Consider the following 24,946-nt stretch of genomic DNA (forward strand, 5'->3'; position numbering starts at 1 on the left):
ATTTAAATATTTCCTCGCGCCGCCAAAGCAACGCACACGCGTCATCGGTGGAGGGGGGGGGGATTTCTCATTCGCGTTTAAAATGCAAAAAAAATACACACAACGCTGAGGTAAATTCATCAAAGTGTCATGTCCTCTTCTCCACCCCCCACCCCAATGTGTGCACTTACTACTATAGGGTTGGTAGATACTAATATTATAGCACTTAGATAGTATTGTAGCGCAGGCGGGGGGGGGGGGGATGGTGGGGGGCGGGGGTAGCGGCCCAGCCCCCAGCCTGCCAAGTTGCCACCTCGGCAGGCTGGCCAATCTAGGCGAGGCCGAGGGCTCTGCACGGGACTAAGCCTCACCACGCCACTCTTGTCAGGTGAGTAATTTGTGCTATAAAGTCGATATATACTGCTAGAGAGTCAGCATGTACTCCTGTGGTGATAGCAGGTCCCACCACAAAATGTACTGCTGTAATCAAAGCAGGTACCACGACAGTGAGTATGCACTGCTGTTATTATAGAAGTACCAGCACAGTCAGTATGCTCTGCTGTAAACACAGTCGGTATGCACTGCTGTAGTGATAGCAGGTTCCACCACAGTCGGTATGCACTGCTGCAGTGATAGCAGGTTCCACCACAGTCGGTATGCACAGCTGCAGTGATAGCAGGTACCAACACAGTCGGTATGCGATGCTGTAGTGATAGTAGATACTGCTATTGAGTTGGTAGATACTATTATAGTTAGTAGATACTAAAACAGTCAGTATATACTGCTACAGTCAGTAGATATTACTATAGAGTCAGTAGATATTACTATAGAGTCAGTAGATACTACTATAGAGTCAGTAGATACTGCTATAGAGTTAGTAGTTACTACTATACAGTCAGTAGATACAACTACAGCATCAATAGATACTACTTACTCTGATGTATATCAGGTGTGTAGGTATATATATATATACCTACGTGGGGGTAAACACATTTTTTTTAGGGGGGAGGTGGTCGACAATTTTCGGAAACCTTTTAGATCAACTATTTACCCCCCCCTTTCTATAACTTTTTGGACTTCTCCAAGCCTTTTATAATTTTATTGGAGAAAAGGACAAACGGCCCACCGGGCTTTCACAATAGCTTAGTATCTGTGTATGTATATGTCAGGTTTTGTTGTCTCTCTCTCAAATTTAATTCTACCTGATGACGGTTGCTTGTGTTGCAATCGAAACGTCGTACTCTATTATTTAATTTATTTTCTTTCTACGTGACTTCATCGAAAGAACCAAAGAATACATTGCTAATTTAACTTATAAGTAAGTTGTTTGCTGCGAAAGTTTACTACTACTACGACTAGGTGTTGAGCAGTGTAAGTAGACGATCGATAGGCAATGCCTCGGTCTCTAAACGCTCCCCAGTCGCGTGGTGCTCAGGCACTCTCGCTCCCAGCCCTGGTGGCAATTCAAAATCGAACGCACGTGCCGGTTTTCAATCGCCGCCTTAATGGCGCCTTACTAAAACGCTCTTAATGGGCAATTGTTCAATGATTCATCGTGTGTTTTATATATATAATTAAAATAGCGTTGCTTATTCCAGAACGGAGAAAATGTAAATAACCGCTCAACACCTTCCATCCGGAGTAGCTGCGTTGGGAGCAGCAGATGGGCAAAAATAACTTCCATCGTTGCACTGTACTTCTGGGCTCCTAACGCACTACCTACCCACACTGAGCGACACGTGGTGGTAATGTATGGTCAAGTAACCCCCATGATCCGCACGTCGTGGGGAGAAAGGCCCTAGTCCAGCAGTAGATTGACAAATGGGCTGTGCATTTTGCTGAACGGAGAGAGCTTAACGCATCTAATCTGTGTCTATTTGGCAATCGGTAACGCAGCTCGCTATCCGGGCTAAAGATTGCACGAACTCGACCGGGGGGGGGATTCAGTTTCAAACCAATCCAACGTCAATGTGACAATGTGTGCTGTGCGACGAACCTGGCCCACCTGAGTTTCGATTCCCGCCCACGGGCACCAACACCAGTGAGGATTATCTAAACCGCTTCTAGGCAGTGGCGTAGAAACTTGTACATGATCAGCTCAAGGGGTTGCGGCAATCGTGTCAGGTGGGGGGCCCCAACACTGTTGTTGAAAACATCCCTTTGGGGGGGGAAGGCACACCCCCTGCCCCCACGCTAGTTACACTAAATGATTCTGCGCCTCCCCTAGGTCGACTCAGTCGCAAATTAGCACCTGGGGAGACAAAGGCGGCCGGGCCTCTTTGAATGTGGCTGGTGCACTCCAATTGCTTGGCAGCCCCAATACAGGAGTGGAAATTACACATTGCTATGGCTGGGGCTCGCCTTTCTATAGCATAGTCTGCGTGCTCCTGTCTACCCATGTCTGCACAATACGAAAACACAATTTGTCAGTGGGTTAGTCAGTCTGTCAGTCGCACATTTCGCTTGAGGAATTGTCAATGTGCTGACGTGAGTCGAATTGAGTCTTTACTCAGACGGGAATGAACCGAGGACCTCTGTTATTGATGACTAGGGGGGAGTACCCGGCGTTGCCCGGGGGGAAATATATTTTAAAACTTCTCAAAACTTAAAAACATAACATATACAAATTTAAAGAATACTTTGATCATTACATAATTGATTAAAATTAAAATAAAACCCAACGCGCGGTGGAGAAAAAACAACTTAAGCTCGCGCGCCAAGATTTTATTCTTTAAATCGCGCAAAATAAATCGAAGGTTGTAGATTTCTTTAGAATCGGCCTATTCCCGTTTAATCGATACTACAAACGATTACCATATATCTATTCTCGCCAGTCCTGGATGTGGGTTGACGCCACACATTTCATGGTCATCCCTCCCCCCCCCCCCCAAATATTCAAGTAAAATGTAATACTTTTTGCATTGTGTAGTCTGGAAGCTAACCACATGCCAAATTTCAAGTTTGTTGCATGTCGGGAAGTACGCTAAACATTTTGAACAGACATACATATTCACAAATTTCCATTTTATATATATGGAGATATAGATTCTACATCCTCCCTCACATCATGCATTGGAACATCCTGACGTTTTGGACGGCATTACCATTTGCATCGACGGTATCAGGCATACTGGACTCATTATAGCAGGCAGGGGGGGGGGGGGGTTCTTTGGGGAAAGGGGGAGGTGGTTGGTCAGGTCATTGCCATTCTGGCTCAGGTATTTAAGACTGTTCTATGGTATGGGAATAGACCCCATGCACGTGTTGTATTCTTTACCCCTGTTTTTGTTCAGACGCTTTTTCTGTTATTCTAAGTAAAGAGTTCAGAAGTTTGTTTTTTAAATATATAATAAATAATCGTGTTTAATTAAAATCCAGGTAACGTGGAAAACGAATTGAATCTTTGGGTGAGGACTCCCCAACAGTAAAACTGGACTTTGGAATATTTTATAATCGACGCTTTCGAATGCACGCAATTGCAGCTGAATATAAATCCGAGCCGCCACGCTCGGCACCGTTGCCGCCCCTGGGAGGGGGAGGGCAGGAGCCCCCCCTCCCCGTGCCCTAGCCCCCCCTCCCCGTGCCCTAGCCCCCCCCCCTCCCCGTGCCCTAGCCCCCCCCTTCCCCGTGCCCTAGCCCCCCCCTTCCCCGTGCCCTAGCCCCCCCTCCCCGTGCCCTAGCCCCCCCCTCCCCGTGCCCTAGCCCCCCCCCTCCCCGTGCCCTAGCCCCCCCCTCCCCGTGCCCTAGCCCCCCCCCTCCCCGTGCCCTAGCCCCCTCCCTCTCCGTGCCCTAGCCCCCCCTCCCCGTGCCCTAGCCCCCCCTCCCCGTGCCCTAGCCCCCCCCCCTCCCCGTGCCCTAGCCCCCCCCTCCCCGTGCCATAGCCCCCCCTCCCCGTGCCCTAGCCCCTCCCCGTGCCCTAGCCCCCCCCTACCCGTGCCCAAGCCCCCCCTCTCCGTGCCCTAGCCCCCGCCTCCCCGTGCCCTAGCCCCCCCTCTCCGTACCCTAGCCCCCCCTCCTCGTGCCCTAGCCCCCCCTCTTCGTGCCCTAGCCCCCCCTCCCCGTGCCCTAGCCCCCCCTCTCCGTGCCCTAGCCCCCCCTCCCCGTGCCCTAGCCCCCCCTCCCCGTGCCCTAGCCCCCCCCCCTCCCCGTGCCCTAGCCCCCCCTCTCCGTGCCCTAGCCCCCCCCCCCTCCCCGTGCCCTAGCCCCCCTCCCCGTGCCCTAGCCCCCCCTCCCCGTGCCCTAGCCCCCCCCTCCCCGTGCCCTAGCCCCCCCCTCCCCGTGCCCTAGCCCCCTCCCTCTCCGTGCCCTAGCCCCCCCCCTCCCCGTGCCCTAGCCCCCCCCCCCTCCCCGTGCCGTAGCCCCCCCCCCCTCCCCGTGCCCTAGCCCCCCCCCCTCCCCGTGCCCTAGCCCCCCCCCCCCTCCCCGTGCCGTAGCCCCCCCCCCTCCCCGTGCCCTAGCCCCCTCCCTCTCCGTGCCCTAGCCCCCCCCTCCCCGTGCCCTAGCCCAACCCTCCCCGTGCCCTAGCCCCCCCTCTCCGTGCCCTAGCCCCCCCCCCCTCCCCGTGCACTAGCCCCCTCCCTCTTTGTGCCCTAGCCCCCCCTCCCCGTGCCCTAGCCCCCCCCCTCCCCGTGCCCTAGCCCCCTCCCTCTCCGTGCCCTAGCCCCCCCTCCCCGTGCCCTAGCCCAACCCTCCCCGTGCCCTAGCCCCCCCTCTCCGTGCCCTAGCCCCCCCCTCCCCGTGCCCTAGCCCCCCCCCTCCCCCTGCCCTAGCCCCCTCCCTCTCCGTGCCCTAGCCCCCCCTCCCCGTGCCCTAGCCCCCCCCTCCCCGTGCCCTAGCCCTCCCTCCCCGTGCCCTAGCCCAACCCTCCCCGTGCCCTAGCCCTCCCTCCCCGTGCCCTAGCCCCCCCCCCCTCCGATCTCAGCACCGCGCAATCGTTCCAGTCGCGCACATCCCCCGCCCCCCAGACGCGTGCAGCGCACCGCTCGCACGCCCCGGTTTAATTTCCCTGGGCATCGACAGAAATCCATGGCTCTGGCGACCTGACCCCTTTGATTCGTCTCCGGCCATGCACCGGAGGCTCCCTCGCGGATGAGGCGGCTGTGGCAGCTGTTTTTATTTGGGCCATTCAGCACCGATCAGAGCGGGGGACTCATATTCTTAGGTTTTTTCGGTAAAGTCACGTAGGTAAAACATCAAAATTAATGAAAAAAAAATAAAAAAAAATCACGACGTTTCGGAGGCAACACAAGTCTCCGTCATCAGGTGGGACCGTCACAGCCGAATTAGCTGCATCAAGTGAGGCAATGATTCAAGAAGTAATCCCTTATAATCAAGTTGAAGGGGGGAGGAGAGGGGGGGGGCTCATCAGAATGTGGTAGCCAATGAATGGAACGTATCGGGAGGGAGGGGGGCGGGGCTCATAGACAGCACGGAGTGCTAAGTACAACGCATCGGGAGGGGGAGGGGGGCGGGGCCAAAACAATGGACGACGGCTTGAACGCGGTTGCTGCTGCACACGCCAACACAATGGACAGAGAGGGGGGAGGGGAGGTCTGATACACATGATAGACAAAAGAACGAAAATGCCCATGTTTATACCAATGCTGGCTGAACAATGAAGAGAGCACTGCCAAAAAATAACTGGGGATGTTAACACTCGGTAAAGTAAAGTAAAAGTAAAATAGTGCCTGTCAGATAAGATGGTCCAAAAAAGTGTAATTAAGTCTTTTTTGCGTGGTTGATAACATCTTTCCAATGATTACTAAGTTTGTACCCATCATCACGGTTGAAATTATGTCTGTGTTTGAATATTTGTATGGCTTCGTGTACAAACCTTTGATGGTAGCCAGGAGGTTTGCAGAGAACCCTGGTCTCGGAAAAGACAATTTCATGAGAGCCCACCGAGTTGTAGCAATGATCGGCAACGGCAGAAGAATCACTTCTGCCGTGTTTCAGATCTGACTTGTGCTCGCGGACACGATCAGAAACATGACGTTTCGTTTCTCCAATGTAGCAATCACCACAAATGCAACTCAATTTGTAGACTCCAGGATACTGTAAGTCAGGAACGACATCCTTCACAGATGGAATCAGATCACGGATTTTATGCACTGTACTGAATCGGACTTGGATCTTATGTTTGTTTAGAATTTTGGAGATCTTTTTGGTCACGCCTGCTATGTATGGTAACGTGATGGTTTTGGTCGGAGTTTCAAGTGGCTGTTTCTGTGTGGTGGGAGAGACAGCTTGGCGGATAGTACGGTCAGAGTATCCGTTCATCCTGAGGGCCAGATGTACATGTCTTAATTCACCGGTCAGGTGGTGTTTGTCAGAAATGCCATGGGCTCTGTGGTATAGCGTTTTGATGAGAGAATCCTTTTGAGATGGGTGGTGGTGGGAATCCGGTTTCAAATAGGAATCTGTGTGGGTGGCTTTCCTGTAGACAGAATGTCCCAAGGATCCGTCAGGCCTCCTCTCAAACAGAATATCCAAGAATGGTAGTTTACCGTCTTTCTCCACTTCCATGGTGAATCTGATGGATGGGTGTCTAGAATGTATGTGGTCCAAGAAGTGGTTCAATGCTGGGAGGCCATGTGGCCAGATGACGAAAGTGTCATCCACATACCTCTTCCATAGGGAAGGACGCAGGGTAGATGTCTGGATGGCGTCTGATTCAAACTTTTCCATGAACATGTTGGCTATAACTGGTGACAAAGGGGAGCCAATAGGGGTACCCTCATTCTGTTTGTAGAAGGTGCCATTCCAGGTAAAATAGGTGTTGGTGAGGCAATGCCTAACCAGCGCAGGTGCATCAGAATTCAATCCATGTTGGACTAAGTCCTCAATTATTGTTAGGGTGTCCGGTACTGGGACTTTGGTAAACAAAGATACTACATCAAAGCTGACGAGGATGTCATCAGGAGATAGTACCATGTCCTTAACCATAGAGACTAATTGGGTTGAGTTGAGTACTGCCGAAGAGGTCTTGCCTGTGAAAGGGAGCAGAGTATCTGATAGAAAACGGGCTAGTTTGTACGTAGGAGAGTTTATCGTCGACACAATGGGTCGTAGCGGGGTGCCTTCCTTATGGATTTTGGGAAGACCATAGAGTCTGGGAGGTCTTGCCGCCGATGGTTTTAGAGAAGGACGTTTGCTTGGTTCGATTAGGGAAGTCGAACTCGTGATGATACTGTTGGTTTTCGTCGTTAGGCTTTTAGTGGGATCGTTTTTAATTTTGGAGTAACTCCCATCATTAAGAAGGTCCAGGATTTTGTTGTTGTATGAATCTTTATCCATGATGACCGTGGCATTGCCCTTGTCTGCCGAGAGGATGACTATATCATCTCTCTTTTTTAGGTCCGCGAGTTCAGAGCGAACGCTCTGAACTCGTCAGCTTTGATGTAGTATCTTTGTTTACCAAAGTCCCAGTACCGGACACCCTAACAATAATTGAGGACTTAGTCCAACATGGATTGAATTCTGATGCACCTGCGCTGGTTAGGCATTGCCTCACCAACACCTATTTTACCTGGAATGGCACCTTCTACAAATAGAATGAGGGTACCCCTATGGGCTCCCCTTTGTCACCAGTTATAGCCAACATGTTCATGGAAAAGTTTGAATCAGACGCCATCCAGACATCTACCCTGCGTCCTTCCCTGTGGAAGAGGTATGTGGATGACACTTTCGTCATCTGGCCACATGGCCTCCCAGCATTGAACCACTTCTTGGACCACATCAATTCTAGACACCCATCCATCAGATTCACCATGGAAGTGGAGAAAGACGGTAAACTACCATTCTTGGATATTCTGTTTGGGACATTCTGTCTACAGGAAAGCCACCCACACAGATTCCTACTTGAAACCGGATTCCCACCACCACCCATCTCAAAAGAATGCTCTCATCAAAACGCTATACCACAGAGCCAATGGCATTTCTGACAAACACCACCTGACCGGTGAATTAAGACATGTACATCGGGCCCTCAGGATGAACGGATACTCTGACCGTACTATCCACCAAGCTGTCTCTCCCACCACACAGAAACAGCCACTTGAAACTCCGACCAAAACCATCACGTTACCATACATAGCAGGCGTGACCAAAAAGATCTCCAAAATTCTAAACAAACATAAGATCCAAGTCCGATTCAGTACAGTGCATAAACTCCGTGATCTGATTCCATCTGTGAAGGATGCCGTTCCTGACTTACAGTATCCTGGAGTCTACAAATTGAGTTGCATTTGTGGTGATTGCTACATTGGAGAAACGAAACGTCATGTTTCTGATCGTGTCCGCGAGCACAAGTCAGATCTGAAACACGGCAGAACTGATTCTTCTGCCGTTGCCGATCATTGCTACAACTCGGTGGGCTCTCATGAAATTGTCTTTTCCGAGACCAAGGTTCTCTGCAAACCTCCCGGCTACCATCAAAGGTTTGTACACGAAGCCATACAAATATACAAACACAGACATAATTTCAACCGTGATGATGGGTACAAACTTAGTAATCATTGGAAAGATGTTATCAACCACGCAAAAAAGACTTAATTACACTTTTTTGGACCATCTTATCTGACAGGCACTATTTTACTTTTACTTTACTTTACCGAGTGTTAACATCCCCAGTTATTTTTTGGCAGTGCTCTCTTCATTGTTCAGCCAGCATTGGTATAAACATGGGCATTTTCGTTCTTTTGTCTATCATGTGTATCAGACCTCCCCTCCCCCCTCTCTGTCCATTGTGTTGGCGTGTGCAGCAGCAACCGCGTCCAAGCCGTCGTCCATTGTTTTGGCCCCGCCCCCCCCTCCCCCTCCCGATGCGTTGTACTTAGCACTCCGTGCTGTCTTTGAGCCCCGCCCCCCTCCCTCCCGATACGTTTCATTCATTGGCTACCACATTCTGATGAGCCCCCCCCTCTCCTCCCCCCTTCAACTTGCTTATAAGGGATTGCTTCTTGAATCATTGCCTCACTTGATGCAGCTAATTCGGCTGTGACGGTCCCACCTGATGACGAAGACTTGTGTTGCCTCCGAAACGTCGTGATTTTTGTTTTTATTTTATTTTATTTTCATTAATTTTGATGTTTTACCTACGTGACTTTACCGAAAAAACCTAAGAATATGATTCCTTGCAGTCACGAAAGCTTCAAATCTAGCGGGGGACTCCTCCAATTACCAGCTCGCTTAGTGTGCACGGCGGTGAGCAATGGATGCAATAAAGTCCACGTTTTCCCCTCTGGTTTTGAGATTTTTTTTGGGGGGGACGGGGGGACGGGAGGGATTGTATTTCTCCAGCACGGACATCAGTCACGAGGATCGTGCCAGTTAGCCGCTTGGAGCCCCGGCGACACTGTTGGCGCAGGGGTGATGCTTGCGGTGATATCCTCGGCTAGGGCGATGGGAGAGGCAGCAATCGCCGCCCGTTGTGCATGTTCCTCGGTGTTTATTTTGGTCCAGATCTCACCCCCCGCCCATTGACAAAGAGGTGTTTGCTCTCGATGCGCAATCGCCTGCTGTACCAAATAAAGCTCGCTGTCTATCTGTGGTCTGCAACAACAACGAAACGCACCCGTCAACAACGAGACTGGGGTCTTAGAAGAAAAAAGGGGCGGCACGGTGGCGAGATGTTGAATACTTCGCCTGGTATGCAGGAGGTCGTAGGTTCGATCCCGACCCTGACGCCTGTTGTATATTTGGAGTATGCATGCTCACTCTCCCCGTAGTCGTATGGATTTTTCTCGGGGTCCTCCGATTTTTCCCCTCCACATTTAGAATGGCCATCGTGCGTTCAGAGTAAATGGTTACTGCTCTAAAGTTCCACGTAATAAGCCACTTTGATGAGCTATCATTTGTGGCCAGGCCAATTCTGAGTAAAGAGCTATCCAGCTCAGTAGGCTTTAGCTGGTAAAAAAATAAATAAAAACATTCATAGTTTATACAAAAAGTATATATATAGAACAGGCGACGTTGTTAGCGATGGTCCTTTCTTCATAGCACGTATGCTACGAATTTGTTTTTGTTGTCTGTACTTGTGCATTATTGCCAGCAGTAGCACCACCAAAGAATTCGTCGTTGTAACAGATGACCACATCACACAGAATGTCATGCACATATATATACACTGCGGGACGAGGGCCTACCCGCGATGTTTGCGTGGTGGAGGTAATTTGAACAACATACTTCACCACGCCGGTCAGTGTGAGTTGGTAATGTCGGGAAGAATACAACGGGGAGCGCATAACAATGGAGTCTTGCAGCACTGCTGACCACAGCGTAGCCTCGCAACAGCCTATAACGCCTGTGTTTTTTGCATTTTGGGTGGCCCATTGTTGTGTGCTCGCTGTCCAAGCTCTAGCCTTCAAAATCTTCCGAGGTCTGGCGAGAATCGGGCGCATTCCAGGCGATTTGGTCAAAACGCCGTGGGGTATGGGGGGGTTGCAGCGATTGGCGCCGACCAAGAAACGCGTGCAGAGACAATGCTTAGGCATGAATCAATGCGAACACAGCTGAACTGGTTCCCCTTCATTGATCGTCCTCATTGAACAAATGTTGCGTGCCGTCGTCAGTGTCTCTGCCTCGCTGTGCGCTGTGTTGCACCGCTAGCTGAGTAGTTAACCTCGTGTCCAATAAACCCTCAGAGCCAGGATGAACGTCCGACTCCAAACGTCATTTATTGAATTTAACGAGGTAAAACTGGTAAGAAATCAGCACAGATACAGCATTTGTTAATACCCGGAAACACCAAAACAATGAATGAACACCACAGCATCATAACATTGTCTTAGATAACTTGTTTCTAAACAATAGATTCTGGATGGACCAGGCCCCTACATTACCACTGAATAACTATACAAGAGCATAAGCTGCTGTGTTACATAAAGGCACATCGTGTATTCATCACACTGCACCCCAAATGTACAGTATTACACATAACACTAAATTGTGGATGAGATATTTCGTCGTCCTTACTCTCAGGATCGCAATATAGTTGCTTGGGTACAAGTTTGACTCGACTTATTAAATTACAAGTAACATTCACAATAAGTAGCAGGCTTCGTTGTTAACTAGGCCTCGTATTTATCATAACAATTTAACAGCATTATAAAGGCATTTACATCATTATAACGGTCATTCTAACATTATAACAGCATTGCCAATATTATAAGAATAAAAACGAACTTACAGATAATGCTTCTTAAAGTCCCACAATGGATAATTGCAGCTGGCTTCACTGGGACGCGATGTGTGCCGCCATCTTGAATTATGTGTGTAATGGCCGACGCCCGCGTGGTTGAGCGGGAATCTCAAATCGCAACTTTCTGGTCACGTGACCAAAATTATCATCAAAAACAGGAAATTCATGTGTACATAACCCCCCCCATCTGCCGTGAGGCAAAACCCCTGCCGTGAGGCAGAACAGTTAGCCTTCAGTAAAGCAGCGCAATGCGACACCCGACTTGAGTATCAGCTAACGCTGAATCTAACCACACGCAGTCTTCGGGCGATGCTACCGCCGCCGCTGCTGCATTGGCAGTGGTGCATACGCACAGCCAACAACAAACACAAATCATTGTGGCACACCCGTCATTAGCACTGCACTAGAAATAAAATAAAATTAATATAGGCGATGTTTCGGGTAGTCACCCTTCTTCAGTGCACGTGGAGAGGCCAGAGAGGTCGAGATTTCCAGAGGCAGAGGGGCATTGTCCGACACGTCGCCTATTTTCGACATCCCTGGTCGCCTGCATCTCTGGCCTCTCTTTGTGCTGTGACGGAAGGGCTGTTGCCCGACTGTGTGTCGGGTTGTCTTGTTGTTTTAACACGTAGTAGGATTTCGCGACCACTATCCTCCGCCACCACCCGACACAGCCAATTAATAAGATTTGTCACGTAAACAGAACATGCCAATTCGTCACTAGTACAGCAACACCGGTGTGTCGGAGAGCATAGCCACAACGTTTACAATCTGAGTACGACTCTTCGAATGTAAATATCAACTTTCAAGCACATTGCACTTGTGCATCCTGTCGGTTGTGTGTACTAAAATAATCCCTATTATCGTGTAATGTCAACATCACCTAACGCTGATATGGCAGCTGATGAGATTATGTCGTGCGCAGGAGCCCGATGGATTGTTTAATCGCAAGAGTGCATGAGATGGTTTCACGGCTTAGGGATGCTGTTACTTATCGAGCAATGGAAAGATCGTCCCAGCTGCTGATGATCATGATTATACAGCAAGCAGTGGCGCAGTTGTTATCTCCCAGCGCAACGAACCCGGCGACCAGAGTTCGATTCCCGCTCGCAGCCACCAACGTCGGTGACGATGATCTGAACCGGTCCTGGACAAGGGCAGCCGGGCGTGGTAGCTGGCCACCCACCCCTTCTCGTGTGCTGTTCCGGCCTTCATGGCTGCCACTTTCCAACAGCACTTGGCCGCCGATAAAAAGGTCTGTTATGGCTATACGGGGGAATCTTTGCCTTATCAATACAGTAGAGCAAGTGAGTTTTTGATAATTGGTTGTTTGCCCTTTTATCTGGCAACAAAACTGACCTTTTTTACAAGGAGTCATGTTTGCATTGACCACAATACCTGCAGTCGGAATGCAAACAAAAAACATAACTGATGATGTATGCACTGTCCTTGAAATTGATTGGTCCACACCCGATACAGCTTTCCTTAGAGCCTAGTCTCACATGGTGTTGGACCAGATGACCCCAAAAGGACCAAGTGAGTTTTGTTTTGTTTTGTCCCATTCAGTGTGCTGAACAGGCCGCTCACCAAAATCACGGCGCATGATTTGTCCACGCAGGTGCTGCAGATGTACCTGCCCTTCTGCGGGATCGGCATCGCCAACGCTCAGCTGTTCGCCGCGTCCCGCAAGGAATACGACCGCAGTCGGGTGAGCAGCTCTCGACCCACTCCACGCGATCCATGCATGCACCCACCCCCAGAGAGAGTCGGAGAGAAAGAGACCCAGACGACGGGGATACCCGGCCGTACTACGTGTCCATGGTTGAAAATTATCGCACCCCCCCCGCCCACCACCACCACTTTTGGGTTACGCGCCGCTTATTGTTTACAAACAAAATTCATAGGACTTGAGTGGACCTCAAAGGACAATTTATCTGCGCCTTAACCCCATGGAATCTCAATGATGGATTTGTGTGGTACGCTTCTCAAGGTGCCCGATCAGATACGGTTCAATGTTTTGATTAATCGCTGGGCACGTCCAGAGCTCTCAATTAAAAAAACCCAGCTCATTGCCAATCAATCCATGGTGGCGAGATGTTAAATACCTCACCTGGTATACAGGAGGTCGTGAGTTCGATCCTGACCCTTGCTCCTGCTCTCTATTTGGAGTTTGCATATGCTCTCTGTGGTCAGGTGGATTTTTCTCCGGGTCATCCAGTTTTTCCTTCCACGTTTAGAATAAACACCCGTTTAGAGTATTTGGCTGCTATACATTGCTACATGATAAGCCACTTCGTTGAGCTATCATTGGTGGCCAGGTCGCTTCTGAAACAGAACTACATTGCTCAGTGGGTCTTACCTGGTAAAATAAAAAAATATTTATAGTTTCAATTAACTGCCTCTTTGTTCCCCAGGAAAGCTCACTTGCTCTTACAAAATTAAATAAAGTTTGTGGTAATGCTGCTGCGTTGGCAGTGGCGGCACAAGTGCAGTTAACGAAAACACGCAAAAAACACTCATCACTTTGTCAACAACACTGACCTAAAAGATTAAATACAGGGTCATTGCCCGAAACGTCGCTTATTAATTTTTTTCGATTGGGGGCCAGTGTTGTTGACGATTTATTTGGTCACTTCCTCTCTGGTCTTCTCTCCAATGAGCGATTTTTTTTTTTGCGTCACTCACACCTTAAACAAATACTGGTGTCACTAACACCAAAAAAAATCTACCAGCATTACGAACGCCTTAAATTATACTGGCATCATTAATGCCTGAAAATATACTGGCGTCACTAATGCCTTAAAATATATTGGCCTGATTCTAGATGGCATCGACCCACTTTTACGAGACACCAACAGTCACACTTCCGCCCACGCAATGTAGCAGGTCTAAATGTATTCCTCGAGTTCTTAAAATGTAATAACTGGGCGTTTCTTTTAATAAAAAAAAACTATGTATTTGCCGTAGTTATGCCTGCCGATAGAAACTGCCCATATATGTAGCTGCTGCCGTGTTCGGTGTGTGATTGTAAGCAGAGCAGTCATGTTTTATATTTGGCGCAATATATTTTCGTGTGGATTTTGTCATTTAACACCGTAAGTTTTAACATTCCATGGAATTATTTTCCGGTCATGACATTTGGACCGTATTTTTGTTAGTTTTCCTTCTCACGAAAGGGGCCTTTAATCCCAATTGACTCTTGTCTCGGCCTCACTGTGTGCTGTGTTGCACCACTATCTGAGTAGTTAATCTCGCATTCAATAAACTTTCAGAGCCAGGGTGAACATCCGACTCCGACGTATTTAATTAATTGAACGAGGTAAAACTGATGGAAAACACAGCACAAAATACAGCATCTGTTAATACTTGGAATATCAATACAATGAACACTGCAGCATTATAACATTGTCTTAGATAAAATGAAACTCAACAATAGGTCCTGGATGGACCAGGCACCTCCATTAGCACTGAATAGCTATACAAGAGAATAAGCTACTGTGTTGAATAAGGTCACTTTGTGTAATCACCATACTGCAGCCTAAATGCACAGCGCTGCACATAACATTGAACTGTGGATGAGATACTTCTTCATCCTTGCTCTCAAGATCGCATTAAAGTTACATGGGCACAAGTCTGACTCGACTTATTAAATTACAAGTAACATTCACAATAATGCAAGTGGCAGGCTTCGTTGTTAACTAGGCCTCATATTTATCGTAACAATTTAACAGCATTATAAAGGCATTTACAGCATTATAACGGCAATCCCAACATTATACAGCATTCCCAGTCTTATAAGAACATATACGAACTTACAGACAATGCTTCTTAAAGTCCCACAATGAACAGATGCACCTGTCTTCACTGAGACGCTATTTGTGCCTCCACCTTGTACTCGTGTAATGGCTGACACCCTGCTTCATGGCTTAGAGAATGTTAAATCGTAACTTCCTGGTCACGTGACCAAACTCAACACCATATCAGGAAGTTCCTGTGTAATCAACACCCCCATACCTGCCATGGGGCAGAACAACTCTCGAGCCATGTTTTCAATTTGTAAACGCTGATTGTTGAAAAGCGATGTCTCTGCCTTCTGTTTCTATATATGTATGTATGTGGCACGTATGTTGAAATTCTTTGGTGCCATACACTAATCTGAGAAGGGGAATTCCTTTCCCTGCATGTTTATGGTTTCAAGTCAAAGTATTCCCTCTACTCAAATGAGCATTGGCAGCTTGGAGCCAGTGAGAATACAATTCTATATTTCCATGACAGGACCAAGTCTGTCCACACCACCACGAATGTTACTCTCCACGAAGGGAAGCTCATTACGCTGACCCCTTAAATGCTGTTGGAGGAGCAGTGTTGTCGCATGAGTTTGATTCCCGGCGATGGCTTACATGAGTGGTGAGTGGTATCGGAACTGCTCCTGGGTCCCCCTTCACAAACACGCACTGACCAGCGTGGTGAAGTATGGCCAAACAACCCTCGTGACTGACAGCATGGGGAGGCCTTCATTCGGCAGCCGATTGGACAAAGGCCCTTTTATTATGAATCTTTAATCGAACCCCAAAGTGATGATGGGCCGAGGTGATCAACTGAACCACATTTTTTGAAAGTGTAACCTTCCCATGATGAGTCAGTTGGTCTCAACACCGGTGCCACCTAGCTAGACCTTTGTGCTACAAGGCCAGGTGAATGATGGAAGTGACAAAGTGTCATTCGGGAGTGGGTGGCCTGCTACGCGGAATTACTTCTAGGCCCTGCTGGAGGTGGTCAACGACCTGTTCGAAGAGCAGACACACCTGGAGAAGGTTGTCCACAAGATCATGCACCGTGCCCAGGCCTTGCTCAAGTGCGAGCACTGCTCCGTGCTTCTGCTGGAGGACATCACGTCGCCGGTGAGCAGGCGGCTCCGCAAATTTGGCAACCTCACGGTCAAATGTTCCGATATCGTCCCTATAACACATGCGGCGATCGTGACATTGTGAAGATAATGATCCCTTTTCAATTTCCAATGACGTATGTGTACGTCATCAGTTTTTCACATACGTCGTTGGACCAGAATCAGAAGTAAAAGGCCATGCGGGAGGGCATGTGGCACAGTTTGGTGCCAGCTATTGTAGAGTGCGGTCGTGTCGCTACGGTTCTTTGCGGCGAGTACAATGTCTCAATAAAATTAACGCTCAACCGCTTGCGCGATCCGAGATTCAGCAGTGAACACGACCCACCCTGCAACTTGCAGACGTCTCCGAATGGGAAAGGAGTTATGTACGGTAAAAAAAATATGGGTTGTTTATGGAATAGTTTGATGGCATGCATGAAACTGACTTTGCACTATTGCCATCCCAGCGTGCATGGAGAGAGGCAGTTAGTCCACGTATGTCATAACACCATGGTATTTTACGGGCATGTATCCCTTAATAAGAAGAGTAGGCAAATTATTTATTTGTGAATTACAGTCCTAATTGGCTCGAAGTGTTTGTCATATTGTGACAAACACACAGGTGATGCATCTGCCTGTCATCTTGGTCAGTCAATCCATGGCACCTAGGTCTGTCTCGTGATCTCCTGTCAGCGAGCGTTCGACACTGCACGTGGCCTCAAAGTGCACATAGCCTGGCATTAAGTGCTGTGGTGACGTCACCGCCACTTAGTGGCGAATGACGGTTGTTGTTGTGCATTAAGCCACTTGATGATTCAAAACTATTTCTGTCCGAATTGTAGTCCTGGAAGAAGAAGAAAAAAAATCGTTGAATGCCCGTTGCCTCTCTGCAGGTCGTCAAATTCAGCAAAACCTTCGAACTGATGTCGCCCAAGTGCAGCGGCAACACGGAGAGCAGGTGATGATGTCTCATTCCCCAGCTGATCGTTACCAAACGTTGCATCAAAGTATCGCACGGCAAGACTTCACCATCTCATTGCGGTCCTTCGCCCGCACCTCCAATTAGCACGATTGGCTACGTATGGTGCAAAATAAGTTAACCCATACGTACGTACTGTACATACATCTCCTCCTACTGCACTCTTACCCCATTAGGGATGGCCTCGCAAGTGTGCATGCGGTCACCAATATCAATTCATGGCCCACGTCGTGAAATCAACTTTGCTGATCAACCCCCCTACTCCTCCCCTCCGCCACATCAATTCCCGCACTGCTCTCAGCCTCGCACTAAACAGTTCATGCCAAGGCCAATCATTAATCGTGCACTCTCGGGGTGCGACGACGCATCGCGATTCGTTCATAGGATCACGGTCGATACTTCGGCTCACCGTGCGTTCACGCGCGTTGAAGCAGCTCTCGGCAGGGGGGGGGGGGGGCGCTTGTGGTGCTGCACCGCCTGCCGTTTCGTACGATGATGTCTGACGTCTCGCATGCGGCCGAACGACATTTGCAGAAGCGCGGCAGCCGACAAACTCGCCGGGGGCAGCGTCATCGGGAGCGCAAAGCTGTCGCCGTACTTAGACATTGTCACCTTTGTACGTCACGTAACGGCTGCCCTCCCCCCGGTGTGAAGGCAGCCTGGAGAAGGCCACGCGCTCTGACTGGCTGATCAACAATAGCATCGCCGAGCTGGTGGCCTCCACAGGCCTCCCCGTTAACATCAGCGACGTCTACCAGGACCCACGCTTCGACACAAAGGTGAGCGAACGGCCCACCCCTCCTCCTCCACCACCGCCACTCACCTGCCAATGACCGAGTCGAGGCCCACCACCACCACCGCATAGGTTCGCGCCGCGGCGGAGCGGTGTGGATCTCAGATTTCGATATTGGACACACCGAGCCCCGTCCGGTGTTTTTCGCTCCGCGGGCTTCGGGAGCCCCCGCAGAGAAGTGAGCTCGCCCCATATGGGCTCCTGAAGACGTTCCCAGTATTAGGAGCGAAACGCCGGACCTTGGGCCGCACAAAACCGTGGCGTATGGAGCGAAAGCGCTTCCGAGAGCTCGGTCAAAGATTCTGCGCTCATGGATTTGAGACGCGATGAAGGTGCTTGACACATCTCACCTTCCCACCTGAGTTCACCTCTCCCTCTTTCTGCAGCTGCTGCTTTGTCTTATTGATGTCAAGTGCTTCTGCTTTGCTACCTTTAATAATAATATGGCGCCATGGTGGCGAGATGTTAACTACCTCGCCCGGTACACAAGAGGTTGCGGGTTCGATCCTTACCCTGATACCTGTACATTTGGAGTTTGCGTGTCTCTCTCCCCATGGTCACGTGGATTTTCATCTCGGTCCTCCGGTTCCCCCCCCCCCCCCCCCACATTTAGAATAATAAATTTCCACGTGATAAGCCACTTTATTGAGCTATCATTTGTGGCCCGGTCACTTCCAAAAAAGAGCTATATAGCTTAGTGGGCTTATCTGGTAAAACAAAAAATTGTTTAGTTTAATAAAAATCGATATTGCTTCGGAGCAGTGCTCATCTAACATCCTAAGCCAACGTATGAAATTCCACATTGCTATGGTAGGGACCAATTGTTCAATAAGACAACTGCCGCTGACTTTCCCACAAAGCGGTACTTAATTATTATTTTATAACCCTGATTCGAATGGATGGTGGGTTAAGCGACCCTCCCACAGAGGGTTGGAATGGGCAAACTTACCAATCACGATTCGAGCTCAGCTAACGGTGCCACCGAAATCATCAACACAGTCTTTCAAAACAGAGGTGGTCAAGCAAGGGGATATCACAAAAATGTGTTTGTCCTATGGATAGACTCGCCCCCCCGCCATATGGATGTGGAGTTTCTACCACTGGGTCAAGGCTATAAATGTGAGATGAGCAGTAGAAACTCACTCATGGTACATGAGTATGCTAACATCGGTAATCCTTGCAGCAGCAGCTTCTGGCTAGTGATCAAACAAAGACGGTCACCGCACCATGCACTTTCAGATGCGCTTCTGTGGACGGCTGGAACGCTCTACCTTACGATGTTATGAAGCCATTGAAGTTATGCACTTTTAAATCTAGATTGAAAACTAATTTCTTTAGAACTGCTTTTTGTGTTTAGTTTGTTATACTTATCCCGCACCTCCGATTAGCACGGTTGGCTACGTACGGTTCGAAAGAGGTTCAACAAACATATATACAACGATACCACTTGTACGTGTGTGCATGTGTGCATGCGTCTGGACACAGCTCGCAGACCAAATGTCCGGATTCCACATCTGCTCGGTGCTGTGTGTGCCAATCTGGAACAGCAGCCACGAGATCATCGGTAAGTCCCGTTCGTGCCCTCATGCCCATCATCGCTCAATGGATAACGCAAACAGAACAGACTAATCACTACACGGTATAGACTTCCCCACAAATTGGTTGTGATTTTAATCGACCTCAGTGGGTTGATGGGCTAAGTCAACCCCCCCCCCCTTTGTGATTGCGAGTTGCTCGCTCTGTCGCCGAGCTACGTGGTCAAGTTAACAGATTCCCCAGGACCCGTCACTCATTCTTCATGAAGAGTTCCAATCACCAGGGCCGTGCATCACGGGCTCAGGAACGATTCTGCCTTGTCGGCGACGAACTCCCCCCTCCACTCCCCCCGGGTGTGCAGGAGGAGGCTCGATCGATCGCCGCGTTGCGAAATCGTTCAGGGAGGGGGCAGACGGCTTTTGCGTGCAGAGGGATGCCTTCATCCGGCAGAGGATTGATCATTGCTGATGCGGACGACGGTGACGATGATAATAACCTTCGTCGATCCCCGACCGGGACTTGGACACACAACCTTTTGCTTGCGAGCGAGGTGATTGGCAAGCAGTATTGGGAGGAGAAACGCAGATGCCCTGAGCTCAATGAGGTCACGAAGTCGAAGCGTGCGTTTTCCTAGGGAGTTTGTGAAACACTCCCCATTTGATGGAGTTTAATTAATTCCTGCCGAGACGGCACTGCCTCCTGCTTCCTCCTCCACCGCCGCTCGCAGTGGCAGTGTTCATTTGACAGCTCCCAGCGGACGCCCGGGGGAGGCTGGTGAAAGCCACCTAAGTGGCCGTTCAATAGCGGCTCGGAGTCTCTCGCCGTCACACGTGCGGCGGTCTCGCCGACTCGAGCTCCGTCAACACGGCGCCTGTGCCAGGCGAGGTGCACTCTGAGGGCCACGTGAAGTGTCGAAGGCTCGCTGGCAGGAGGGGTCATGGGACAGACACAGCGGTGCCATGGGTTGACTGAGATGACTGGCATACGCACCAGCTGTGCCCCCTACTGAGTATGGTAACTATATGACCCGCATTCAAGAGGACGAACCCCACCGAAGGAGATGGAGTGATTCAATCCGTTCGTGTGCGGGTGCTGGGTGGATTGCTCACATAGCGGGATCGCAGGAAGTGGTTGGTGGCAGCAGCTTGGAGTAGACCTTCGTCCAGCAGTGGATTGACCTCGGCTGATGGTGGTGATAATGATGATGATGAAAATGGAACTGAGTGGCGAACATGGTGCTGTAACCTCGGCCACCTGAGTTCAATTCTCGACCATGGTGGCCAGCGTCCGAACCGGTCATGGGTTAACCACCCTGGCAACATCGACACCCACTAAACAGCATGGTGAAGTATGACCAGACAACCCCGCCCCCCCCCCCCCCCGGACCGACATGGCGTGGGGGAGGCATTCAACCAGTAGTGGATTGAGACTGTCCAATGTTACATTAGCCATTGTTTGTGCTCGCTCACCCACGCCTGCTAATAATGCAGTGCTTGGGGGTGCGTTGGGGCTTAGCGAGTCGCATCTCACGGGCTATCATCGCTCGCCTCCCCGTGAGATTGTGGCTGGGTGTCTCTGACTGCCCGGGCCACTGTGGTTTGGGGGCAGGGATGGTTTGTGGGCAGGGTATCTCCTGATCGGTGAGGGGTTTGGATTGATAGGAGTGGATGGAACTTGGGAAAGGGGAACCAGGTGACAGGGGAGGGACGAGGAGCGAGGGATACGCAGGGCGGCCGTGTGGCCTACAGAATGCGAGTTAGAACATTTGGTTTCCTGGAGTGAGGGCCATTGGGGCATGGAATAAGATAAGTAGTGACAGAGGAAAATTTCGGGAGCTGAGAAAAGTGTCAGGTGAAAAAGAAACATAGCGTAGGGTGTCAGATATTCAAACTGCGTCACAGCCGCGGTGTGCCCGGGTGTATTGGTGAGGCGGCCATCTTGAAGAGGACAGTCTGAAGTTGGAGCCGGGAGTGGTGGTGACGACAACCTGCTGGCCTGTGAGCGCGATCGACTGGGGTTTTGCTGTTGACTGCTGGTATGCTCACAAGTGTGTCATCCCAGCAAGCATCGTCGCTAATAATGATGAGATGTTAACTACCTCGCCTGGTATACAGGAAGTCGGGGGTTCGATCCCGACCCAGACGCCTGCTGTCTATTAGGATTTTTCTCGGGATCTTCCGGTTTTCCCCTCCACATTCTATTCAAAGTGCATGGACAGTTTTTGCCTGATATAAGTTTCCACATGATAAGCCACTTCATTGGGCTATCATTTGTGATAGCCAGGTCGCTTCTGAAAAGCAGCTACATAGCTACACTGGGCCTTACCTGGTAAAATAAAAAAAATTGTTTAGTTTAATTTAAGTCAGGAATCGAACCCCAGGCACTTTGGAATATAAACCCGTGGTGGCTTTTGTGTGCAGGTGTGGCGCAGATTCTGAACCGGATCGATGGCAAGCCTTTTGACGACGATGATCAAAGGCTTTTCGAGGTATATATGTTTTTCTTCTTCTTCTCTCCTCTTCCACCGCTGTTTATTTGCTCTCACGAAATAAGGCGTCAATCAGTGCACTTATCCTCCCCCCTTCTCTCTCTTCATTTTTGTGTTGGTTTAACTTTAACGCGGGGCAAAGCGTTACGGTTGATTTCTGTTTTTTGTCGTGCGCCGTTTTATCGCCAGGCTTTTGTCATCTTCTGTGGACTGGGAATCAATAACACCATCATGTACAATCAAGTGAAGAAGTCCTTCGCCAAGCAGTCGGTAACTCTGGATGTGAGTGCCGACCGCCGCCGCCCATTGATCATTAAGGTTGACGCGTGACGCGCTCTTTCCCAGACCCCAGGCGCATTTGCTCTTCCTTCCAGGAAGCCAGCCGCTGGAGCTATGTCACTTTTAAATCATCGAGATTGAAAACTCCTTTCTTTGGAACTGCTTTTTTGCGTTTAGTTTCTTGGCCTTTAACCCGCATCACCGATTTAGCGCAGCACACAGTTGGCTACGTATGGTGCAAAAGAAGTTCAGCGTACATACTAAACCTGTGCGTGGTGGCGGCCACGGCCGTCCATGGGGTGGGGGGGAGGTTGCACAAGTGTTACATTTGACACCGTGACGTCGAAGCACGGTCGCCCACCCCCCAAAGCGTGGGGCCCGGGGCAGTCACCCTGATTCGCCATACCCTATGGACAGGTCTTGTGGTGGCCCAGGTCCCAATTATCACCGCACATTTTGACAGAAATCCTGGAAGAAACCTCCCCCCCATGCCCACCCACCCCATTGCTGCTGGACATCTGTGAAAAAGAGCTTCATAGCTCATCAGATTCCCCCAGTATAAATAAAGATTCTGATTGTGCTGCTGAGTAGTTGTGTTGGTATATTTTATTTCACCAGCAGGTGAAAGAAACTTGTTGAGATGCGTGAATCATCACCGCTTTAGCACAGAAACGACCCTGTGGCACGTGATTCCCTGCTCAGATCAGCATGAATAATAATGACTTCAACTTGTAACCCTGTGCCGCCGCCGCTGCACAGTATGCGCTCACTTTCATAGAGAGAGAGAGGACGACTCCGAGAGAACGAGAGAGAGGACACCTCAGAGAGAGAGGATGCCTCAGAGAGAGGACACCTCAGAGAGAGAGAGGATGACTCATAGAGAGATAGGACGCCTCAGAGAGAGAACGACTCCGAGAGAGATACCTCACAAAATGGACGATTGGCTACAATATTGATGTTCGTGATTTATACATTTCTTTCTCAGAACCATATTGGGTCATGCAAGGGGCGTACTCGGTTGAAACAAAATTCAACAAGGGATCATCATCATCACGATCCATGGGCAAATAGCCCATAGGTGTCCACTGCACATTTCGTCATTTGTTTAAACTTGCCTCTGTCTTGTGCCAATATACTCAAGTGGTGCGCACATCTTTCTGGCACCAATCTCTTAATGTCGTCGTCCAAGCTAATCTTCGTTAGGTCTACCTCTCTTTCCGGTTCCTTACATTTTTCCGAACAGCAAAAACACACTTTGAATTTTCCTGTTGTCCATCCTACTTCACATGTGTCCACATACAACAAGGGGTACACAGTAGCCAAATAAAAGCGCTGAGAACCACTGTGCTAAACGCCGCGTTGACCGTCACGTTCACCCCACCCCGTTGTCCCCATTGCAGGTGCTGTCCTACCACGCCACCTGCACCAAGGCCGAGGTAGACATGCTGAAGGTAACAGCTCCCACCGCGGCGGGCGGCGACGGGATTTCAATGGACGGTTTGCGTTCACGCGTACTCGTCGATTGAATATATATGAAGTATTGAATGACGGCAGGAAACTCCTTGACGGGTAACACACTTTTTATTAAATCTTGACTTGTCACTATACAACGAGTGGTCTCTATTCCTCAGACTACACACACTTCACTTGACTCGTGGAGCATCTATTCCTCCGGCTACACACACTTCACTTGACTCGTGTAGCATCTATTCCTCTGGCTACACACACTGCACTTGACTCGTGTAGCTTCTATTCCTCCGGCTACACACACTGCACTTGACTCGTGTAGCTTCTATTCCTCTGGCTACACACACTGCACTTGACTCCGTAACGTCTGTGAAGCCTACAGGCCCACCCCGGCTTGGGCGTGGGCCACAACCTCCGAGTCCCACGAGCCGGCTCTCTCACGGACGTTCGGCTCCGGGTCCCAGGGTTCCGCCTCTTCCTCCGTCTTCCGTCTTCGCTGGTACTCTCCCCCCCGTGCGCCTGTGCGCATCCCCTTATATAGTCCCCGCTCACGGGAGACGGAGTGTATGCGGACCTCGACGTGAGCATCGCTCCTTAGTTGACCAATCACGCCGCGCTGTTCCTACGATCCGTTTTCCCCAGCGCGTGTTACCACTACACAACCAATCACGCCGCGCTGCCACACGATCACTCCCTCTCAAGCGCGTCACCGGCACACAGCCAATCACCACCACACAACCCATGACCCCGCGCTGACCCCTGATCCCCCACCGTCAGCGCGCGTCACCAACACACACAGCCAATCCCTACGCGCTGACACACGATCCCTACCCCAGCGCGTATCACCACTACATCACCCCCTCCCACATAGCTCGCAGCCGGCCCGGCTGCTAAACAACAACACACCACAACGTCAACACGAGAAAACCCCACCCCCCAGTGTGCCCCGTAACGCAACAACAACAACTCAACAACTTACGTACAAATCGACAACCAACGCAATAAAAGTCAACAACAACAACTAGATAAAAAGCTATGTACAGCCCGACGAACAACACAATAAAAGCGAATTCCAGAAAATGAACGCGTCCAGTGTCTCTGCGACCACATGCAGTGACGAGGCGCTCCGGCCGCCTCGCCTCCTCAATCGGTAGATCACAACAAGTAGCGTGACCTAGAGCGAGTCCGCCTGGCCGGTCCGTCGTATGGAACGGGACGCTGACGACCGTCCGGTGGCTCTGGCCGCTCTGGACGGCGCGGATCGGGCCTGGAAGGACCGGTCGCGCCGTGAAGATCCGGCCGCCGGTGGTCGGCAGCTGTCAGTTCCGAGACACCTGGGA

At 50.2% G+C, this 24,946-nt stretch overlaps 1 protein-coding gene across 2 annotated transcripts in view; it reads left to right on the forward strand.

The window, feature by feature from the left end:
- The window catches only part of PDE11A (phosphodiesterase 11A), a 95,381-nt gene that overhangs the window by 30,540 nt on the left and 39,895 nt on the right, over positions 1-24,946 (forward strand). For both annotated transcript variants that reach the window (XM_078860076.1, XM_078860085.1), the window contains 8 exons: positions 12,798-12,887; positions 15,940-16,080; positions 16,958-17,022; positions 17,702-17,822; positions 19,322-19,400; positions 21,793-21,860; positions 22,050-22,142; positions 23,540-23,590. In XM_078860076.1, coding sequence (XP_078716202.1) covers positions 12,798-12,887; positions 15,940-16,080; positions 16,958-17,022; positions 17,702-17,822; positions 19,322-19,400; positions 21,793-21,860; positions 22,050-22,142; positions 23,540-23,590 — 708 coding nt within the window. The remainder of the gene's footprint in view (positions 1-12,797; positions 12,888-15,939; positions 16,081-16,957; positions 17,023-17,701; positions 17,823-19,321; positions 19,401-21,792; positions 21,861-22,049; positions 22,143-23,539; positions 23,591-24,946) is intronic.

Source organism: Lampetra fluviatilis, chromosome 1 (assembly GCF_964198595.1).
Source record: "Lampetra fluviatilis chromosome 1, kcLamFluv1.1, whole genome shotgun sequence".
Lineage (NCBI taxonomy): Eukaryota > Metazoa > Chordata > Hyperoartia > Petromyzontiformes > Petromyzontidae > Lampetra > Lampetra fluviatilis.